Source organism: Taurulus bubalis (assembly GCF_910589615.1).
Source record: "Taurulus bubalis genome assembly, chromosome: 9".
Lineage (NCBI taxonomy): Eukaryota > Metazoa > Chordata > Actinopteri > Perciformes > Cottidae > Taurulus > Taurulus bubalis.
The window spans coordinates 19,954,845-19,974,484 of record NC_136597.1 but is presented as its reverse complement, the minus strand read 5'-3'; the positions used below and the strand labels follow the sequence as shown (position 1 = coordinate 19,974,484).

At 43.4% G+C, this 19,640-nt stretch overlaps 1 protein-coding gene across 1 annotated transcript; it reads right to left on the bottom strand.

Annotated features, from left to right (window-relative positions):
- Nucleotides 1-416: 416 nt before the first annotated feature.
- On the bottom strand, nt 417-19,214 carry LOC306741460 (calcium-independent phospholipase A2-gamma-like; the record flags this gene model as incomplete). The annotated part of the gene is made up of 9 exons (XM_079223750.1): nt 417-1,069; nt 3,195-3,390; nt 13,343-13,534; nt 13,810-13,867; nt 14,466-14,637; nt 15,690-15,784; nt 16,073-16,224; nt 17,235-17,384; nt 17,982-19,214. 9 exons carry the CDS (start codon nt 19,212-19,214, stop codon nt 816-818), a joined length of 2,502 nt encoding a protein of 833 aa, XP_079079876.1. The 3' UTR covers nt 417-815.
- Nucleotides 19,215-19,640: the final 426 nt, after the last annotated feature.

The window sequence follows — 19,640 nt, the reverse complement described above, 5'->3', positions numbered from 1 at the left end:
GCAGTACACAGTTAGCTGCATTGTTAAGAAGTGCACATTTTAGTCATTACATTGGAAAATTGTCACTGGCATTTAGTGCTGAAATAGACCCATTTACAAAAATAAGAAGAATGTTTTTTCTTTTACTTGATACAGTACTGGTGTTTTACAGAGTCGCCGATTTGCAGCGTCGCTTAACAAATAGTGCATTTCCATAACGCATATATCCCATCTACACATTTTATGTGAAAGTACAAACACAAGTTTGTGAGGATATATTGGCTGTCATAACATCTTCAAAAGGTAAAATACGTGCTTAAAAAGAGTTCTCACTTGGTAAAACAGTCGGTCACTGGCTACTGCAGAACTTAACAGTAAAGCTATTAAGAAAACAGCTTTACTTGCTTTCTCGACAAAAGTTAGATGAGAAGATCGATGCCATTCTCGTCGTTACGTGGCACAACTCTTCTCGTCTAACTTTTGACAAGAAAGCAAACAAGATTATTTCCTAAAAATGGTGAACTATTCCTTTAAGGATACAAGCTGCATTGGCTAGCTGAATCCCTATTTAGGGAATTCCCAAACCTACATGTCATTTGACACATTTTCTTTTAATGCAACAGAGTGCCTAGTCGAGTGCTGCCAGCCACAAAGACAGCCGGACACAATCAAAGTGTGAAGTGTGGAGGAAGGTAGTGTTTGGCTTGTTGGACACATTACCCACAACTAGGACACACCAATGATGGTAACAGGACTTACTCTAGGCAATTTAGAAGAAGGGGAGAGTTCCCAAGTGAGGTAAAGGTGGCTTGTGTTGGACTTAGAGCTTCGAGGAGTTAAAAGTTATACATGTCAGCCCTGAGCTTGGCCCACTCCGTCATCCTCTGGACTGAGCTTTTCTCTCGGGTGAGGATGCGAGCGACCTTCTTCAGCTTCTCCTCGTTCCTCTCCAGATAACGGAGGCCGTCAGCCTGCAGCAGGTTCAGCTTCTCGTGACGGTTCTCGTCCATGGAGACATCTTCGTTCATGAAGGGGTTGAAGCGGTAATAAGTGGCGGGAGGGAGGAAGGCGTCCAGCATGGCGTGAACCTCTGGAGGCAGGAAGAGAGGAGAGTGTGAGGTCGCACAAAAATCATACACGACATCTTCCGTACTGAGCGAAATCATAAACACACAATTAGCTTCAAAATAGTCTCAGTCTGTTCAAACATTCAGATATTATGATAAGAGTGAGAAAGGCCGTGCGAATTCAAAACTTGCCTGTCAGGGTCGTGACAGTATTACATGTGTTACGGAGTAGAAGCACTTTAGGGCTGAGAGTGTGAGGCAATGCCAAGTGAAAGTGTCTGGCTTGTCCTTCACGGTTGCTTTCAAATGCTACGTCTGAGAGGTTTAAAATCAACAACATGCAAATGCATACAAACAGGCAGCGAGTAGCAATAACAGAGGAAATATGCCTGAAGGATCCAAAAAGGTGACGGAGATTGTTTCCGTCTGTGTTCCCACAGAAGTTCAGCAGCGCAGAAGTCCAGACATGGATTCAATCAGAACGAGCCGCTTTTGAGGATGTGAACTAAAACTGTATTTTGCTTAAAAGGTTATATGGAGAGTGTTATCGACGTTCTTCTGTTTTCATACCCAGTTATGTACTGGATGCATTATCTCATTTTGAGAAGTGATACACTGAGAGGAAGTATATTTACAACATTCCTGAGATGAGGCCTTCTTGTTGAATACATAATATATGTAGTTAAAAAAAAAAAAAAAGGTCCAATGTGTAAAACGTGGCTAACCACATGCTCCAAACAAATAGGGGTCCGCATTTCACCTCTATAACTGGGTCCATACAATCTAAATTTACAGTCATAAGTTATAAAATAAAAAGCCAACTGCTAACTAACAGGGCAAGAATATGCAAAATGCAACTTCACTTCTAAAAACTCTGTGAGCCAGTCAAAACAGCACTGCTATCTTGTCATGGATACGTGTTAGCCATCTGTGTTCCACTAACTAGAGGCTGTATACTTTGATAGTTTGGATTTAGCCAAAATAATTAAGTGTCCGAAACGTTAAACTCCGCCCACACCTTCGCCTCGACCTCTCTCTAGCCGGGAGACCACCCTGCCAGGAGGAGAGCGTTCTGCACTCGGAGACCCAGCCAGCAGTTCTAAACTGCAGCTCCATTTTATAAAGAACCTAATTTGTGGCCTGCTAAACATGACCGAGTGAGTTTGTTAGTGAGTAACAAGCCAGTTTCATCGGGAGCCGTTTACATCTAACACCCTATTAGATGAGCCTCATCCGTCTACAGCAGCAAGCCGAGCTCTACCGATATACCAGAGACAAAGCAGGAGGCTTGTGAGCACTGAGGCAGGAGGGAAGAAAATATGTGATAAACAATCTTGCTAATCTGCGGTTTCTAAATAACAAAGCCTGTCGGATAGCTGGGGAGAGCTTAATCCCAAATACAGGAAGAACAAGTACAGAAAAGCATCTGGGTCACCCACTGCACTGTCGCAGCAGCAACAGGGAAGGGACCGAGACAAATTTAGGCACAGCAGAGGTGCCCATGTCCAGAGGTGATAGGGAGACGGAAGAGGTTGCCACCATAGAGAGCCACAATGGGACGCGCCCAGTCAACCTGCAGTGCAGTATTTTCTACACTGGTGACATCAAAGCCTAATTCCTTCCCGTACAGACGACACAGAAACAAAAATCTTGGCACATTTTGATAGTTTGTATCAATTTAACCTTCATGCGTTGACATTTACCATGAAGATAACAGCATTGCAAACCCTTTATAGATGGCATGCAACATTAGTTTGGCTTATCCCCGTCGGTGAGTTTCATATTTTTCTTCTTTGTTGATGCAGCTCATCTGTGTTTGGATCGTAGTGTTGTGGTTTTTGGGACATATAGAGTAGTGATTGGACCGTTGTCTTGTCTGTTTTGTTTTAGTGCCTGACCTCTTACAGTTATTCAAACCAACCATATCTAACACTTTTCTTTTGCTACAGTGATTATAATTGTTATTTGTGAGTGATCAGATTTGTGTGTCCAGACAGCATCAGCCTATCTACATGGGTCGCTGTGGAAATAGCGTAGGAGGCAGAAACCATGTAGCTACGCTGGTGACGCGGCTTTCCAACTCAGAAACAGACCCAACTCTAAATGCCAGAATGCAGCTTTAACGTTTTTGCAGTGAAGGCCACTCACCCTCAGTGTCCGTGGCGCTGCTGATGACGTTGGTGAGTTTGGTTTTGAGGCTCGTGTAGGTGGCGCTGTTCTTGCCGGCAGTCTCAAAGCGGCCCGTACCGAGTGAGACCACACACTCCAGCGGCGTGTTGGGCCACAGACACTTACACTCGTGGATCGCCAGTGCTGTGGGGTTGTTAATCAGCAGACCTCCATCCTGTGCACACAACAGAAGAGCTGCCGTGTTAGAAAACTCATTTACACACTGCGAATGTTTCTTTGTGCCAAGACCACAGTCAGCGAAAACAATTAATTGGCATTTGAAAGCTCAAACTCTTTTTATGGATTTCAACAGTCAATAGTTGACATTTTTGAAGAACATCTGACGAAACAAAAAGAACAGATCGATGTGCAGTTTCAGAGCTGCTTCCAAGTCTACAAAGCATAAAGCTAAATAGTTGTTTTTCTCCACCCCTCTTCCCTTACAGTTTCAGGGAGACTGGCTTTGATATCGAACAACAGCCCAGGAGTGTTTTTGCTTTGGATCCATAGCCTACCCAGGGCAATAGAAGTAGGGGGGTGACTGTGGGGATTGTTGAATAGGCATGAGGCTGAGGGGCCGCAGGGCTGTCGGCTGGCAGCAGGATCAAACACACAGGGGCCAGTCCTCATTAAAGAGGCCAGGCTGGGGGGTGGGAGCCGCAGGCCTCCAGGTGTCTAGGGACTCACTACGGGGACGACTGCTTGTTTACGTGGCTATGACTGTGTGTGTGTGTGCATGTTTGATCGAGAGCTCATGCCTGCTTAGAGTCAATGCATATACTAATGCGGGTACGCGTTGGTGACAGCATATGTCACATGGATTCAAGCACAATGGGCCTTGGGGACGAGAGGGGAGGGAACAGCCCATCTTTTCCGCACATTTCAGTCGTGTCGCAACTAGGGTTGGGAACCGAGGGTTTCAACACGTCCGGTACCTACCGGACCGAAAAGCAACGCAGATTTCGGTGCGTCCTTCCGGTGCCTGAGCCGATTTAAATACTTTTTTTTTTACACTACTCTGTAAAGTTGCACGGTATATAGATACTAAAAAGGTGGCGCGGTACCCGCACGCTAAAAACGATTATTAAAATAGCGCGGATCAGAGCACACTCGCTGCTCTGCTCTCCGTCTGCCTGCATGCAGAGCGGGGCTCGAGGGGGCGGGGCTTCCAGCGCTCACACACACACACACACACACAGTGCGCGCACACAGAGATCGCTGGAGACACGAGCACGAGCTTTTGAACGTCCGACGTCCTCGGCTTGATGGAACAAATCTCTCCAGTTGATATTAATGATGACGTGTAGTCCAGTAAAGCAGCAGTTTTAGGATCCAACAGTGTCTGAGTTCTGTTGCACACGGTCCCATCAGGCCACCTGATTGGACTGGTGTCTGTTCTTTTTTTAAATATATATTTTTATAGTTTGAAGTTAAAAGGTTTGAAGCTGTAGTTTGAAGTGTGTTTTGTATGTACTTATTTATTTATATATATAGTATACTTTAAACAGTTAATAATATTGTTCAATTTGAAGAAAAAAAATTGCCTTGGCAATTAAAAGTATCGGTTCAGGCACTGTTTAGGCACCGGTATCGTTTTAAAAGTATCGGTTTAGCACCGGTATCGGAAAAAACTCAAACGATACCCATCCCTAGTCGCAACGGAACAACATGTCTGTACAAATCTGTAGCCGCATACGTTGGGATGGGGAGTATGAGGGCTGCCTTCTCAAGGTAGAGGTCTGCTTCATCCGAGGAGCTGGACTGAGAAAATCCATCATCAGTCAAAATACCAGGAAAACCGAATTGCAAAGGAAATTGGTTATTGTAGTTTGACTGGGGGAAGACTGGACCAAGTGATAGCTCCCATGATAGAATATGCTTTGTGAGTCACTTGTGGCTTTAAATGAAGTAGTTCTCTATAAAAAGTTTGCGCTGCATTGAAACATTACAGAAAATGTTTTGGCAACTCTTCTGTAGTCAATTCATCATTTTGAATAATCTTTAAAGAAAGTATGCCAAAATGATCTGGTCAGACAAAACAAGACATTTGAATGGGAATTCATTATAGGCATTTTTCACAATTGTCTGACATTTTATAGACAAACATATTATTTAATCTAGAAAATAATTAACAGATTAATCAACGATAAAAATGTTTTCCCCAGCTACACAATAGACCTGATGATGGCACCAGATGAAGGGTTAAGTCATTACAATTCATCCTGAGGAGAACATTAATGTCAGGACCAAATATTGAGCCAAGTTCCTTAATGTTGAGATGTCACAAAATAAATGAAAACCTCGACCTGCTGGTGGGGCTAGATGAAAGGTCAGGGGATCGCCAAAGTCTTAGGGAGTCATCTTTTGGGCACCACGAATTTCTGTACCAAATTTCATGACAATGCATCCAATAGGAGTTGAGACATTTCAATAAATAGAACTGAATGGCAATCTTGTGATGGCACTAAAGGAAAAGTTGAGGGGGTTACCAAAATGATTAGGATGCATCCTCTGGGGACCATGAATGACAAAATAGTTGTGATTTTAAAATCTGAGCGGCTAAAAATGAAGAAAATATAAAACATTTCTAAGGCAAATGACTCCAATCCCTCAGAGTCACACTGTCTGATAGAGGGATGTTCTATGATTCAAAAGAAGTAATCCTTATAGTTAGTTATGAAGAGAATTTCCTGTGCGAGCCAGAGACTGAGAGGGCACCCGTCCCACTGGCTCACTGGTGTGATGGAAGTCACACAAAGAGGGTTTCACTGTCCCACAAAAACTGCTGAGGCAGCCGGTTGTCCAAAGCACGTCATTATGCACCAGTAGGGTATCTGGCGGACCAAGAAATGAACACAGAAAAAAGGGAGAAAATGCCTGGATTGGAGTTGCTCCTAATGGAGACTTGGAGGGACTGGTGCTGTGGAGAGCACCAGAAGAACCCAGCTGGAAACAAAACAACTAAGCAGTTTTCTTATCACTCCCACCACTGTGAGAGGCTCCATTTTCTGAACTCGGTGGCAATTATGGCAGCGGTCTGGGACCAGTCACGAGTTCTTTGTGCCGATAGCTGGGGGCAAGTTTCACAAGCACAGTGGCCGGCCTTGCACACAGAACCCCGGCATGTAACATTAGAGGCTAACTGCACAATGCTCCTGTGAGCTGGGAGTTGAATGCTATAACTTGTCTCCATTTCAGTGCACCTGCTTGGGCAATTCAAAACATAGTTGAGGCCTTTAAGAAAAGTTCTCTTTCTTTTTTAGCAGTGAAGAAGCTTTGTGGTGCCACTGGAAGACAGTAGGTAGGGTGTATTTGTGTGTGTGTGTGTGTGTCTCTCAGAACTTTTTTAGAAGAATCAAATCATTGAGAAGATAATTTGCATCCGTCATCTCCCTCCACAGCCGTCATGAACAAACAAGTGTGCTTGAGGAAGATGGCGTCGGGCTCAATCTACACTGAGAACAGTTTGACAGATGCTGAAGCTGCGGTGATAGAGCCGGGGCGCTTTAAAGCCACTTTTCAGTGAGATATCCACACTTGGCTCTCCGCCACATTCTCTCACCGAGGCCAGGGCATATTTGGACGTCGACTTAGAAACAATGATCTACTTAGGACTAACTGCAAATGAGCTTTGCATACAAAAACGGCCAAAAACAAGCCGTCAGTCAAACGCTCAGCATGACGCAAGGCAAAGGTCACTTCCATTTATGTGGATTTAGAGCTGTAATGCTGTTCACACTGACAATGACTCAATCTCACTTGGAGAAAAAGAGCCATGCATCATTGTATAAATGTCCTCAGAGGGCACAACCTTGTCAGTCAAGACCACGTGACCAAGGTTTAACCTCAGTCTGAAAGGAAGCAGAATTTTTGAAATTCAGAGTTTGAATAATGCCTTCCTGAAAGGCTTAAGAATTTTCTTTGACAGCGTTCCTCGATTCCGGCAGAGCCCGCATGTTGATACTCCAGAGGATCACAGCGCCTCTGGCCTCGCCTTTGCCCTTCAGGGACTGACGGCTGAGTCACAAATCAGCTCCTCATTTCCCCGTCCCTTAAATAAAGCCACTTTTCAACTAATTAGGGATCCTACACCTCCAGGATGATGTTTCCCTTCTTCTTATAGCCAATTAAAGTGAGGCTTTTAAAAAGAAACCGTTCTTGCAGCGTATTCTGAAATACAACTAGTGAGACGATATGAGCCGTGATAAATATACAAAATTAAAACGTGCATGATTTATACGTCCCTTGCTTTGCCGTTTGAAATGCCTCAACTGTCATTAACTTTTGAAAAGGCTTATCTTCATTGTGCCAGTTAAAGCTGTCTTGGAGAGTGATTTGAATAGGAAAGAGGTGCTATCGTCAGGATCAGTAAAAGTCATTTCACGCCCGAGTGTATGTCAGCTCCCATTAGCTGGGACAGCAAACTTCCTCCTCTTCATTCAGCCTGTGTGCCTCTGTATCTCTCTCTCTGCCTCTCTAGCCCCTGGGCAAGCTTCAATGGCGTCTTGTGCGATGGCCATTACGAGCAGCCACAACACAGAGGAGCACAGAGGGCTCGCTCAAATCTCAAATGAGGTGAGCCTTTCGACATACATCTGGTGCAGCATTCACATCATAGTCCCAAGCAAGCAGCTGTAGCCTTTAAGACTTCTTTGGCTTCTTTGACCGGGGCTGGACGGAGGGGCACTGAGCTCCGTCATGATTTATCACGAGGCTCTGCCAACGAGGCTCCCCTCTTTCAAATGATTCATTAGGGAAGCGTTACATAAGTCGAGGACATCCGATTATGCCTGTGACAATAACCGGACTGTTTCCCAGAGATGGTCATGTAATCGATAAAGTAGATAACTAGGCTGCTATAAAAGAAACTCTTGCGTAGTCTCGGTACTTAGCACAAATCTTCAAAAATCAATCAATGCCCTTTGCGCATAAAAGCTACTTTCTATATAATCAACAAAATAAATCTGCTCAGGGAGTAAAATTAATGGCCTAAATGGCATCCAATCCACATAAAGGCCACCATTGTCACCAGCGAGGATGAGAATGACAACATGGTCAGTGGGGTGAGTACCGCTCTTAAGGTCAAGTCAGAGGGCTTCATGCCTTATTATGCAATTACCCCGACCAGCTCTCCACTTTGCCTTCTTCCTTTATGGGCCTCAACGGGTCACATTGAGGCTGTCAATAGAGGAGAGACCCATCTCTGTGTGTGCTAACTTTGCCCCAGGCAGGAAAGGAAAATTAAGATCTACCGTTCACGGTTACCTTTTCCCACACATTTCGGTGCACATGTGACCACACATGTTCACCCGGAATTGAAACAATGAATCATCTCTGCCAACTGTGGCCATTCAGATTACATTGTGACAATTCCTGTAGTGATATAAATGGCTGCAGAACACCCTTTTTCAAATTTACTCAGTCTCGGATCCCTTGAGGCTTTATGTATATATTTGACAACTTCATATTAGACGGCATAATTTTTCTGTCCGTCATCTGCTGAGCAATTTAAAGCTCATTTCCCTGCTGTACACAGGAGAGTGAACACGAGCACTTGCATACCAATACAATGCAAAGCGAGGTTCAAAGGGGTGATTTATTCCAAAGAGTCGGTGAGCCACTGCAGTGAGAAGTGTGCGAAGACAAGGTGGTTAGGGACGGAGAGGAACATTCGGGAGGCTTTCACACAGCAGTCACTCAAGATAATCAGTGGACTGGCCTAATCCCCCAAGTGGGGCAGTGCAATCAAGTGTTTGTGCAAACATACGAAGACAACGGAACAAAAAGGAGCAGCCAGTGGAAGAAAACTAAAGGTAAAGTGATAATGAGAGAATCCATAGGTGTGTGTTTATACTCGAGGGACAAAAGATCCAGAGACGGTCTGGGAGGAGGAAGCCGTCTGCAGAAGGGCTCAAAAGTCTGAGCTCCATCCTCCGCCAGCCTCCAGGCCGAGCTCCCGGGGCTTAACACAGGAGGAGACGATGGGGATGAGGAAGTGGCTAAAAAGCTCAGATTCATACTCGTTGTCGCCTCCCTGAATCCGCCACCTCTCCTCCCCTCTGCCTCATCTGAGAAGCACTGCAGTGCTGAGCATGTAATTTAAGACCAATAAATCCACCTCCAGTGGCCTTTAAAAAAAAAAAAAAGGAAGAACAGAAAAAGGTGGTCCAAAAGGTTATGGTTTTTTGAACTGCACTTTTGGAATGTCACTTAGTTATGTGAGACCGCATGCTACCGTCTTCTCTTTCCCCTCACACAGAATCATAACAGCCTGAGTTCTTGAGCCAAAGCTGCCACATTTAATGCCTTTTTAGACTCATTTATGTCTCAATCTACGAGCAACAAGAAATATGAAAGTGCTGATGTGACCTACTCCATTTTCAGGCTGTGTGAAGTCTTTCTGCCGAGCATTGTGCCACGTTAGGTCTCTCAATAGCTCTCACTCTGGTGGTGGCCAACTGATCCCATGCCTCCCATCAAATGCTGGCAGAGGTGGGTACAAAACATGCTCCCATTCCTCCCCATCGCCTCAGGAGGCAACAAGGCGGACAAAATTGAACCCTCCTCGCCATTCCACGCATGCCCTGGCATCCATTGTGAAGCGTCTGAAGTCTTCTACTTCTGTTTTCTTTAGAGCAGAGATAACTGAGAGCTTTAATGTGGAACCACCCTCCCTTCATCGCCTCCATTTTTTCCCCCTTTCCCCCCTTGTTCCCCCTCACTAAGGCGTCCTCTCCACGGCTCTGGTAGCAACTGTGAGGCTTTGATAACACCACGGCTGCTCGGCTTCAAAAAAGGTCTTGCTCCAAGTTACAATTTCCCCGGCCGTTACCAGTCGGAATCTAAATTTCTGGCGCCGTCAGATTTCAATTTGCAGAAATCACAAAAGCATCAACAAACAATCCCAACTTTCTTGAAGCGCTGCTTGAGAATTCCAGCATTCGTTCAGCACATGGCACCACGATGGTCCTGCTCTCACCGAATCAAAGGGCGATTGTTAAGGGCTTGAATTAAGTGGAAAACTCTGTGGGCGTCTGTGGAAGAGAGCGAGATGACTCTCTCTCTCTCGGGAATCCTGACATCACAGACAGAATGTTATGCTCATGACTGGTTTCAGTGGCAAAGGCAGCCAATACAAAAAAAAAAGCCATACGGCTGGGTGGCATTTTGAAGCTGGCGAGGTTCACGTGGAAAGTAAATGGAGCTGACGGCAGTTAGAAAATATATATTAGAAGGAACTCAATAGAAATGCTGTTTTTTTCTTCTTCGCTTTATCCTAGATTACACTGTCCAATCATGTTTAACAACTCTTTAAAAATGTCTTTGTAAAAGGGGCATTTTTATGTGGATGTCCAATCAGAGCTGATATTAAATAGAGTAAATATAAAGAAGAAGCAATAAATTCCTCAGTGCATGCCACATTGATCGAGAAAGCCGAGTTCTCCAGCTGCAAAATCTGTTGTACTTGTTGCATCCAGTTGAATCATTTGACATGACAGTGATGTAGTTGGTGGTAAGGAATAACTAATACTACTACTTCAGTGCCTGTGCTCTAAATTAAGCACAAAAAAAAACCTGAACTGAATTTCCTTCTCTTTGCTTGTATTGCAAACTAGTTTTATTTCTATCAGTGAAAATGGCATCCTAAAACCCGAGTGCATAGGATGTTGTGGACGAGGACACAGTATATAGAGTTTTAGCTGATTCGGACACTCAGACATAATCTTCAAGCCAGAATATATTGCCGAAGAACTGCAGCGGAGAGGAATCCTGAAAAGAATAATTCAATTTCTCACAAACTGCAAATAAAGACATAATGGACACTTTTCTAAACTTAAACTAGAGGAAATTTTGTTTGAGGGAGCCACCTCCTTTTATAACCGAAATTTGACGGTATGCATTAATACAAAACAGCACACTGAACGGAATTGCCAGTCGTGGAAAAAACACCTCCTTAAAAATATTTTCTACATTTTTACTAGTCTGAGAAAAACACGAGCAGAGCAAAACCAGAACAAAAGCTCTCTTTTTAGTATTCATTCAGTTTTTCCATGAGGAAATGTAATTATAACACAACATAAAAACAGCTTTCACATGGCATATATTAAATATATTTAACTAATGATGTTGTCAAATCCTCTCAGAAAGAGATTTCCTGCCGGCAACTAAGAGTTTTAGAATAACTGCCATTTGTTTTAATTGTACGTCTTTTCATTTTTAACGAGGCCGACATGGGATTCAGTTGAGCGAGATGAATGAAGCGCTGCATTGGACTAATGTATGCAGCAAGCTGAGGAAATCTCCCACCACAGGTGGGTTTTCATCAACCAGTCTCTTTCATTCTCTGCCCCTGAACTTCTCCAGTCACCTACACAACGAACACAGCTTCCAATTAAGAGTGTGGGAGCGCGGCGACGCGGGATATTGCCTTTGAAGCAAACACATGCTCAATCACGTGTGCCGTGTCTACGGTGAGTTCTCCTGTCTTTACCGCCCCACCTGTGTTTTCAATGTGAATTCAAGGAGGTATTGAAATCTGGATGTGACGGGTGAAACGCTGGCTACGTCGACTGAATACTCAAACAGAAGTGACGCATCATGACTTGCATCTATGTTTTCCCATTTGCTTTAAAAAATTTTTTCAAAAAATAGTATTTTGTTCACCTTCGGTTTTAAACAAAATCAAATTGTTTTTTACGATTCTACTATGCCTCTCTACTCATGTGGTTTGTTGTTACTGACTAAGCCCTTCCTGAAAAGGTGAAGGCAAACAGAGTCGCCATACGTATCGATTAGTAAAACGGTTTGTAACGTCACGGATGGCTAATGCATACCTGTTTAGTGGGGATGGATTTAAGTGTGTGTCTCACTGCGACTCACTCTCCTGCAAAGATGCAACCGAGTGGAAATAAACATAGACAAGAAGGAAATGCAGTTCCTCTCCTTCCCCTCCCACACTTGCTGTGAGGAGGATTTTTCTCATTAGGCTCCTCCAAATCCTTCACTCTCCACCGTCAACACTGACTGTACATGCATTTAAATCCAGCAACCCAACAGTAAGCACTGGATTATTGGAGCAGAGGCTTGCGGTTAAATTGTCCCTGGCTGCGTAAATAAATGGTGCTAATGTGAAGCAGAGTGTGACAGAGAGCACGAGTAAAAAAAATAAACCTTAAAAAAAAAAAAAAAAAAAGTACAATGAACGAGCAAAATCACAATATTTCACTTGAAGCTGTGTACACGGTGGTAGACTGAGGACTGAGTATTATTTTATTTATTATTTTCTATTATCAAAGCCAAACAGTTTAGAGTGATAAAATGTTATAGAAGAGAACGCTTTGAGAGAGGAAATTGTGTGTTTTGTTTGTGTGGGTTTGATAGACCCTGACCAAGTTATATTAAATTGGACTGGAAAAAAATGACCTTCTATCTGGCTTGAGGGCAGCCTAAGAAGATTGTGTACAGTATGCACACCAGGGTTACTTTTGTGACTTGACTACTACTAAAAATCGAATCCAACTGTGTATAAAAGTGTGAGACGAGCGTTAAATAATCATAAAAAAGACATATCCCACATACACCTATTTTGTGTATGGATTAGATTCAATAAACTTCAGTTTTTGACAATTTCAAAACAAGAAACAAAGGAATTGACAGAAATTGACTTTGAGTCAAGGAATTTAAAGTAAATGTGCAAAGAAAATAAGCTAGTTCACACAAAATGGTTCAATAAAGTTACAAAATCAGAGCAAAATCCAACTAACGGATGTTGCATTGACCCTTAAATGTGTACATGCAGTTTATGCATGTCTTGGATTGACCGCTTGAAAAAAGCTAAATAAAAAAGCCTGACCCATCAGCTCTGAAGGCTGCCAAAGAAAAAAATCCTAAAAGAAAACATTAAATATTCATGATGGGCTGTCACTCTGCCACATGTTCTCTTGGAATTTAAGCTTATGCAACAGTGCTCATGACAATCGTCCACGATTAAAGCATCAGCGAAAAGCTTAAAATCTAGATGTAGAGTTTAAATCCACTGCCATGAAGCCCGATCATGTTCCTCTTCTGTAACTCAGGAGATAATATGTATGATTTAATCATCCCCTTCCCACCACCCTGTTACTGACCTGGTGGAGATCATCTCCCAACGTGAATTCCTGGAAATAACCAGGGGCTGCTGATGTGGCGCGGATGGCCTGCCAGAGCTGGTGCTGGGAACCCCCCAGGTAGGGGGAGCGCACCCCGGGCAGCAGGTTGTAGTTCCTGAACACATAAGCCTTGAGAGTGCCGCGGTTCACGATGGTGCTCACCGCTGCCACCTACAGTTAGAAGAAATGAAATACAACCCGACTTTTCCAGCATGAGGCAGCATTTTTACAAACAGAAAATGCAAGCGTCACATCAAGATCGACATGCTGACAGATTCATTTAATATCGTCTCTGTACTGTGGGCCTCGCAGAAGTCTGCTGACATATGAATTCCTGGATACCTCTTCATCCACAATGTCCCATCAAGGTGGGCCAAAGGCTCAAATGGACAGTGCCAGAACAGAGCACAAGTGAAGAATGTATGAGGCCATCTTCTAAAGCTTACCTTGGGGCATTCAGGGTTTCTTGAAGTTTCCACCAGAAGCTGAGAGCCCATTTTCTCTCTGTGGAAGGGAAGATAGGGTAATGTTATTTTTCTTTGGCATTGTGAATTTTTGATAGCAGCTTGACTAGATACAGATTTCTTTCTGCAAGCTTCACAAACTCCTCCTGCATATCAGTTAATGGGATTTGAAACCATTGTGTGATTGCCATAACTATTTTCAAAAGGACTTCTACTGCTCTTGAGGGTTTTTTAGGCAATCTATGAATACTCAACATGAGCGCCGACAATATTTAAGCATGCAGTGATGCTTTTTAAATTCTAGAATATAATTTTACAATTTTTTCAACCAGCCACTGTTTTACAGATTGGGTGGCCCTTGCTTGAGCTAGTAATCCATCACAGTGAACACCATGTCTGCTTTTATGGTTACTCATAATACATTATTGTTGCATGGCAATGCAGTACAGACTATACAAGTAATCTGCAGTTTAAATGCATTATCCCCCGAAAATAAAGCGCACCTTTGATCATTTTAGTTAAATACTTCCAAATCACTGTGCATTTACTTTTACTTCCCGTTTCTCCACTTCCAAGTCATTTTAACATCCAAATTAACGAAGCACGAGCACCACTACATAAATGATGAAGGAACTGACTTGAGGATGTTCTCCCAGGCTTCGCTGTCATAGAAAGCATGGTTCCAGCCCATCTTGACAGTGCCAACAATGACGTTCTGCTTGAAAACATCTGAACCCAACTTCCGGTAAAGATCATCACACTCGTCCAGTGGGATTTGGAACACGCCTAGCATGAACCCCAAGATAGCACCTGAGGAAAAAATACGAGCCAACAGTCAGAGGGAAAGTGACTGAGAAGGACCGATGAATGAAACGCAGAACAGCATGCTTTTGTAAACAGGAAGTACGAGAGATTCTGCCACTCCTTTGGGAACGCAACAAGGTAATAAAACAGGGAATTAAAACATGCAAACAGGGAATGTACAGCTTGTTGCCGTTACTCTCAGTCTCAAGGCCTGAAGTTGATGTGGCACTAATTACCGGAAGGATTATTTGTTAAGACAAACATTTCCCTCTGATGATCCATTTATAGGTAGTGCATGAAATGATCACGGCTATTACACTACAAGCAAATACTTCAACTGCTTTCTCTCCGGGATTAAAGATCCCCGACAGGATAACCAATCCTCAGCAGTGCTACGAGGGCAGAGATGGGGTGTAACTGAATAATGTGGGTGATCCACCGCGCCAGATGTGGCCCAGATGGGTTTTAAACGTGTGAGCAACATTCGATGGAGCAAACGGATTACATTATGCTCTGAAAACATTCACTAAATGTGGAAATGAAGTGCTTCCAACTGCTGGGGATTAAGACTGAGAGAACTGATAGGAACTGGGGACAAACATAAACTTCTGGTGATGATTAACAGCCACAGTGCTCTGCAAATATTGTTTGCAATCTGCTGTGAAATGAAAAACAACCAAGCGGCAGGTGGAGAAGACAGTTTTAACGAATGATCCACAGCATCCCCTTGTGGTGATTTTGCATACAGGGAAAGACAATAAGAATTCACCTGTTTCCTAAAACCAAATGAGGCAATGCAATGTCATGACAAATATAATTTTATGATCTATTTAACAATTTTAAACAGTTTTGCTGTGGTCTAACCAGAGTACCAAGCACAGTGGTGTTGGTGGTGAAATAAGGTAAAAACAAGAGCAGAGCAACAATGTGATCAGAGCTGCCAGTCACACATGCAATGTTGTGGTCACACATGCAATGTTGCGGTCACACATGCAATGTTGCACTCTGCTCAAATAATCCAGACACATACAGAGAAGTAGGGCAGTAGGACAACGCACCTGTGCTGACACCACAAATATAATCAAACAGTTTGTAAATGGGTTTTCCAGTCAGGGCTTCCAGCTTGTGTAACGTCTGAAGTGCAACAAGTCCTCTGAAAGTACAAAGTCAGACAGAGACATACACAAAGACTTCGAAATGAAAAGGATGACAACCACCGCACACAAGCTTTTCCACTATCATGACGAAGACAAATAAGGAAATACATCCTTATCCATTTAACTGAATGTTTCTCAGGAGGACAGTTACTTGATTGAAACTGCAAATAGAAGCAGTGAATGGCTTTTCAAAATATGGCCTTGACTTCAATAAATGCAATTTGGAAAATATTTGAAATCAGCGACACATATCTTACAAAAAAAGAATAAAGCTGAACTTGTACCTTAGCCCTCCTCCATCTATGGTCAGGATCCGTATGCCCCGGCCTTTCACAGGTTTATGGTAGCCCACCAGAGTCAGGGCTTCTCTAACTGCTGCCTTCAGGCCTGGGTCACTGGCCTGTTTCAGACGCAGCAGGCAAGGGATGACCTGCTCCTGATGAACACATTTAAAAAAACACACTGCTGCACTCAGGTGTGGAAATGAAAAACACAGCCAGTCATAGAGGATTAACATTCCCAACACTAGCAAATGGTTTGAAAGGTTAGCATTGAATTTAAATACACGTCACTGTAACATTAACATACATTACACTTTAACACACACATACAGTACACTTGTTTACAGTACTGTTATCTGTGCACTTTATTTTATATTCTATTATAAATTGAATGTTTCTATTACACTGTGTCTAATGTATGCACCACCCGTATGTGTAACATACCTAGCAAATAAATGGTTCCGATTCTGAATAAGTTCCCAAGGCCATCACAGACAAGGCAGCGACATAAATAAATGCTGCAGCATGTTGTCCGCATGTACGGCAGTTGCCAAGCGCTGACATTAAAACAGAGAGCAACATGCAACCTGTTGCCACAGCTGACAAACTGACATTTGATTGACATGGGAAAATTCCCAAACCCAAGCAGAAGGACATTATTTACATTATATACACGCTACGGCCGTTTAAGAATACATGCCAAACAAAACAGGATTATGTATGCGTAAAGACATGCTGCTGTAAATACTGTCATCGTCTCAGGTTTCTTCCACCTCGAGTAAGTTGGTATTGAGTTTGCACATTTACAAGCATCACAAGTACAAAATACTTATGTTCATAAGCCAGATAATTGACTGGGCTTCAAGTGGCCACCCCCTGTGCGAGCTGAGTCTAGAAAAAGTAGTCTATTTATTACGGTCCTGCTCTTCCAACAACGCATTACAATTTTGTCATGTTTTGTTGCCTTTTTGTCTCTCAAACTATCGTGCATTTGTCAAAGAAAAAAACTAAACATTTTGCTACCTTCTCAGACTTTTTTTTATTTTTTATAATCTGATTTAATAAAAGGTTAAACAAAAAAATTATATGAAAGAGCATGAGCTAGTGCCAAACATAAGAGTTGCTGCTTTTGACATGCTCAGCAGCGGACACATTCCTTGCTCACCTTGACTGCAACGCCACTGGTTTCTGGAAACTCCAGGAGATGGTAGCTGAGGTCCTCCACCCTGTTGATGTAGACCCTTACATCTGATGCCCGGTGGAGAGCCTGAACCAGACCCCGAGTTCGATTGTCCACACTCACCCTGGCAATGATCTGGAGACAAACGAAGAAGAAACAAAGTGCAACCAGTGAGTTCCAGTTTATTACGGCTCATTTAAAAAGGTTAGTCTGAAGAAAAAATCTGCTTCAGCTAATACAATTGCACTAGAGGCCTTTATTTATATTTCCATTTCAAAAGGTAACTCATGCATTTCATGTCTGCTCTTTGGGTCAAGTGTAATAACATGAACTGGACCAAAACCCACCAGTATATCACATCAATGATTGACCTACTGTAAATCAGCCAAAGGCAAGCAGTGGTCTGCTATTTCAAACAAAACATACTAGTTCCCATTTCAAATACTTAAATCCTGCTTTGACATTTACTGTTGTGTTAATCTTCACAACATCAAAGCATCAACAGGCTTGGCCGAGAAGGTACAAACCTTTTGTGGCCCTCTAACTAAGGGGGTTATTTTGAAAATAGATTCTGAGAACTCGGGCAGCACGTTATACTACCCTGAGACATATAGAGTAGCGAGAGCTCTGGTCAATGTCTGGACAGCTGGCCGCCTGCTACAATAAATATATATCTCAGATACTCGGAACTATTTAATGTTGGAATTATGTTTCACTTTAACATAGACATACCTTCTCTCTTTGAAGTAGCAGTTTGTTGGCCTTATCCTCTGCAGTCGTCTGCTCCTTAATGATTGTGGCCTCAATCCGTTTGACTGGTGCATCCTCGGTATTCTTTTTCTCCACTTTAGCACTTTTGTTCTCTGCGGTCCTAAACCTTATAGCCAGGGGAGCAATGTAGCTTCCTACGAAGGCTTGCACAGTGGGAGCCGAGTAGGACAAGTAGTGTCCTAAACCCTTCTTCGTGGAATATGGGGTAACTGGAGCAGCAGAGACTGTTTTACCAGGTACTGGCATGAGGTCACTAGTTTGTTGACCCTGAGAGGAAGCAGAGGAAGAGTAAACATTGTCCACTTTCTTGTTGTTTGTACTGCTGCCAAAGTAGGAGTTGATGTGATGGGCCAGATAGTTGTAAGTCTCATCCAGGCTAACTGGAAAGGGGCTGGGATGGAAAAGTGCTGTAGTTTGTTCGGAAGTTGTGCTCTTGCTCTCAGCATCACTCGGCAAAGGTTTAATCTCCTCTTGCTTCCTGGCAGAAGTGGCTTTGACAGCGGGAACAACGCGTCTCAGCCTTTTCTCCTTACGTTCACCCACAGTCACAATTGTGGCAGCGACAGTCGCTTGGGTAGGCTTGTGAGAATGTGTGGCGGTAGTGGCATTTGCATCCAATGTAGCAGCAGACGTAGGATTAGAAGGACTGGCGGAAGAGGAGTTACATATAGGTGTAGGTGGAGTAGATGTAGAAGGGGGAGCAGCAGGAGTAGGTGTGACTGCACTCTCCTCCGCTTTTGGGGCGGACTCGACACTCACCTCAGCCTTTTTCCAACCTTTTAATGCATTCGGCTTGAGTTTGGCGATTTTGGAGAGAAGTTCCGTATGCGTCCCACTCACAGCTTTAGAAACTGTGTCCAGCGTGTTCTTGACACGCGACATTTGTTGGCTCAGACCAGCAGACCACCGCGAGGCTGAAGTGTTCAAGTACACGGTGCTGGTGTGGAGTCCAAGCCTTTGTCTAACCTGGTTAGCCTTCCAGATCCATCCCTTTCGCCCGGTGATCCGAAGATGGTGGATGTGCCTCCAGCTGAGATAACCAACTTTGTAGCAATAGGGTTGTTGTACATGGACCCTGCAGTGAGAGGTACCAGACAAGGGAAGTGATGCTGCCGACTTGCAGGCATGAGTGTGCCACGAATGAAATACTCTGCTTAATTTGACCCAGGTTTTTGGAGCCCATTTATGACTCATTCTTCCAGGTCTCGAGAGGTTGTGACATCCACATCAAGATTGGGGTCTATGCTCTCCCTTTTCATTAACCTGGTGATAAACAATAATAAAAAAAGGGGTTATGAATAAATGAAAGAGAAAAGAAGTGAGAAGGAAAATGATAAACAACATGTCATGACCTGCAATAAAACTAGTAATACTGCTCCTAAAAATGTATTCTAACGCTACTAACTGCTGTTCTAATATCTAACGTTACTCACCATAACATGCTTCAACATCAGCAACTACCGTTAGCTGTTAGCTCCACTGTCGCAGCGAGCTAACGTTAACTCAAGAGCATTCATAAACACAACACAAACCATAACAGACCATACCTTTTTATGTCACCGTATCATACAAGCCAGAAATCCTTGTATACTCTCATTGAGACCCCAACCTTCTTTAACG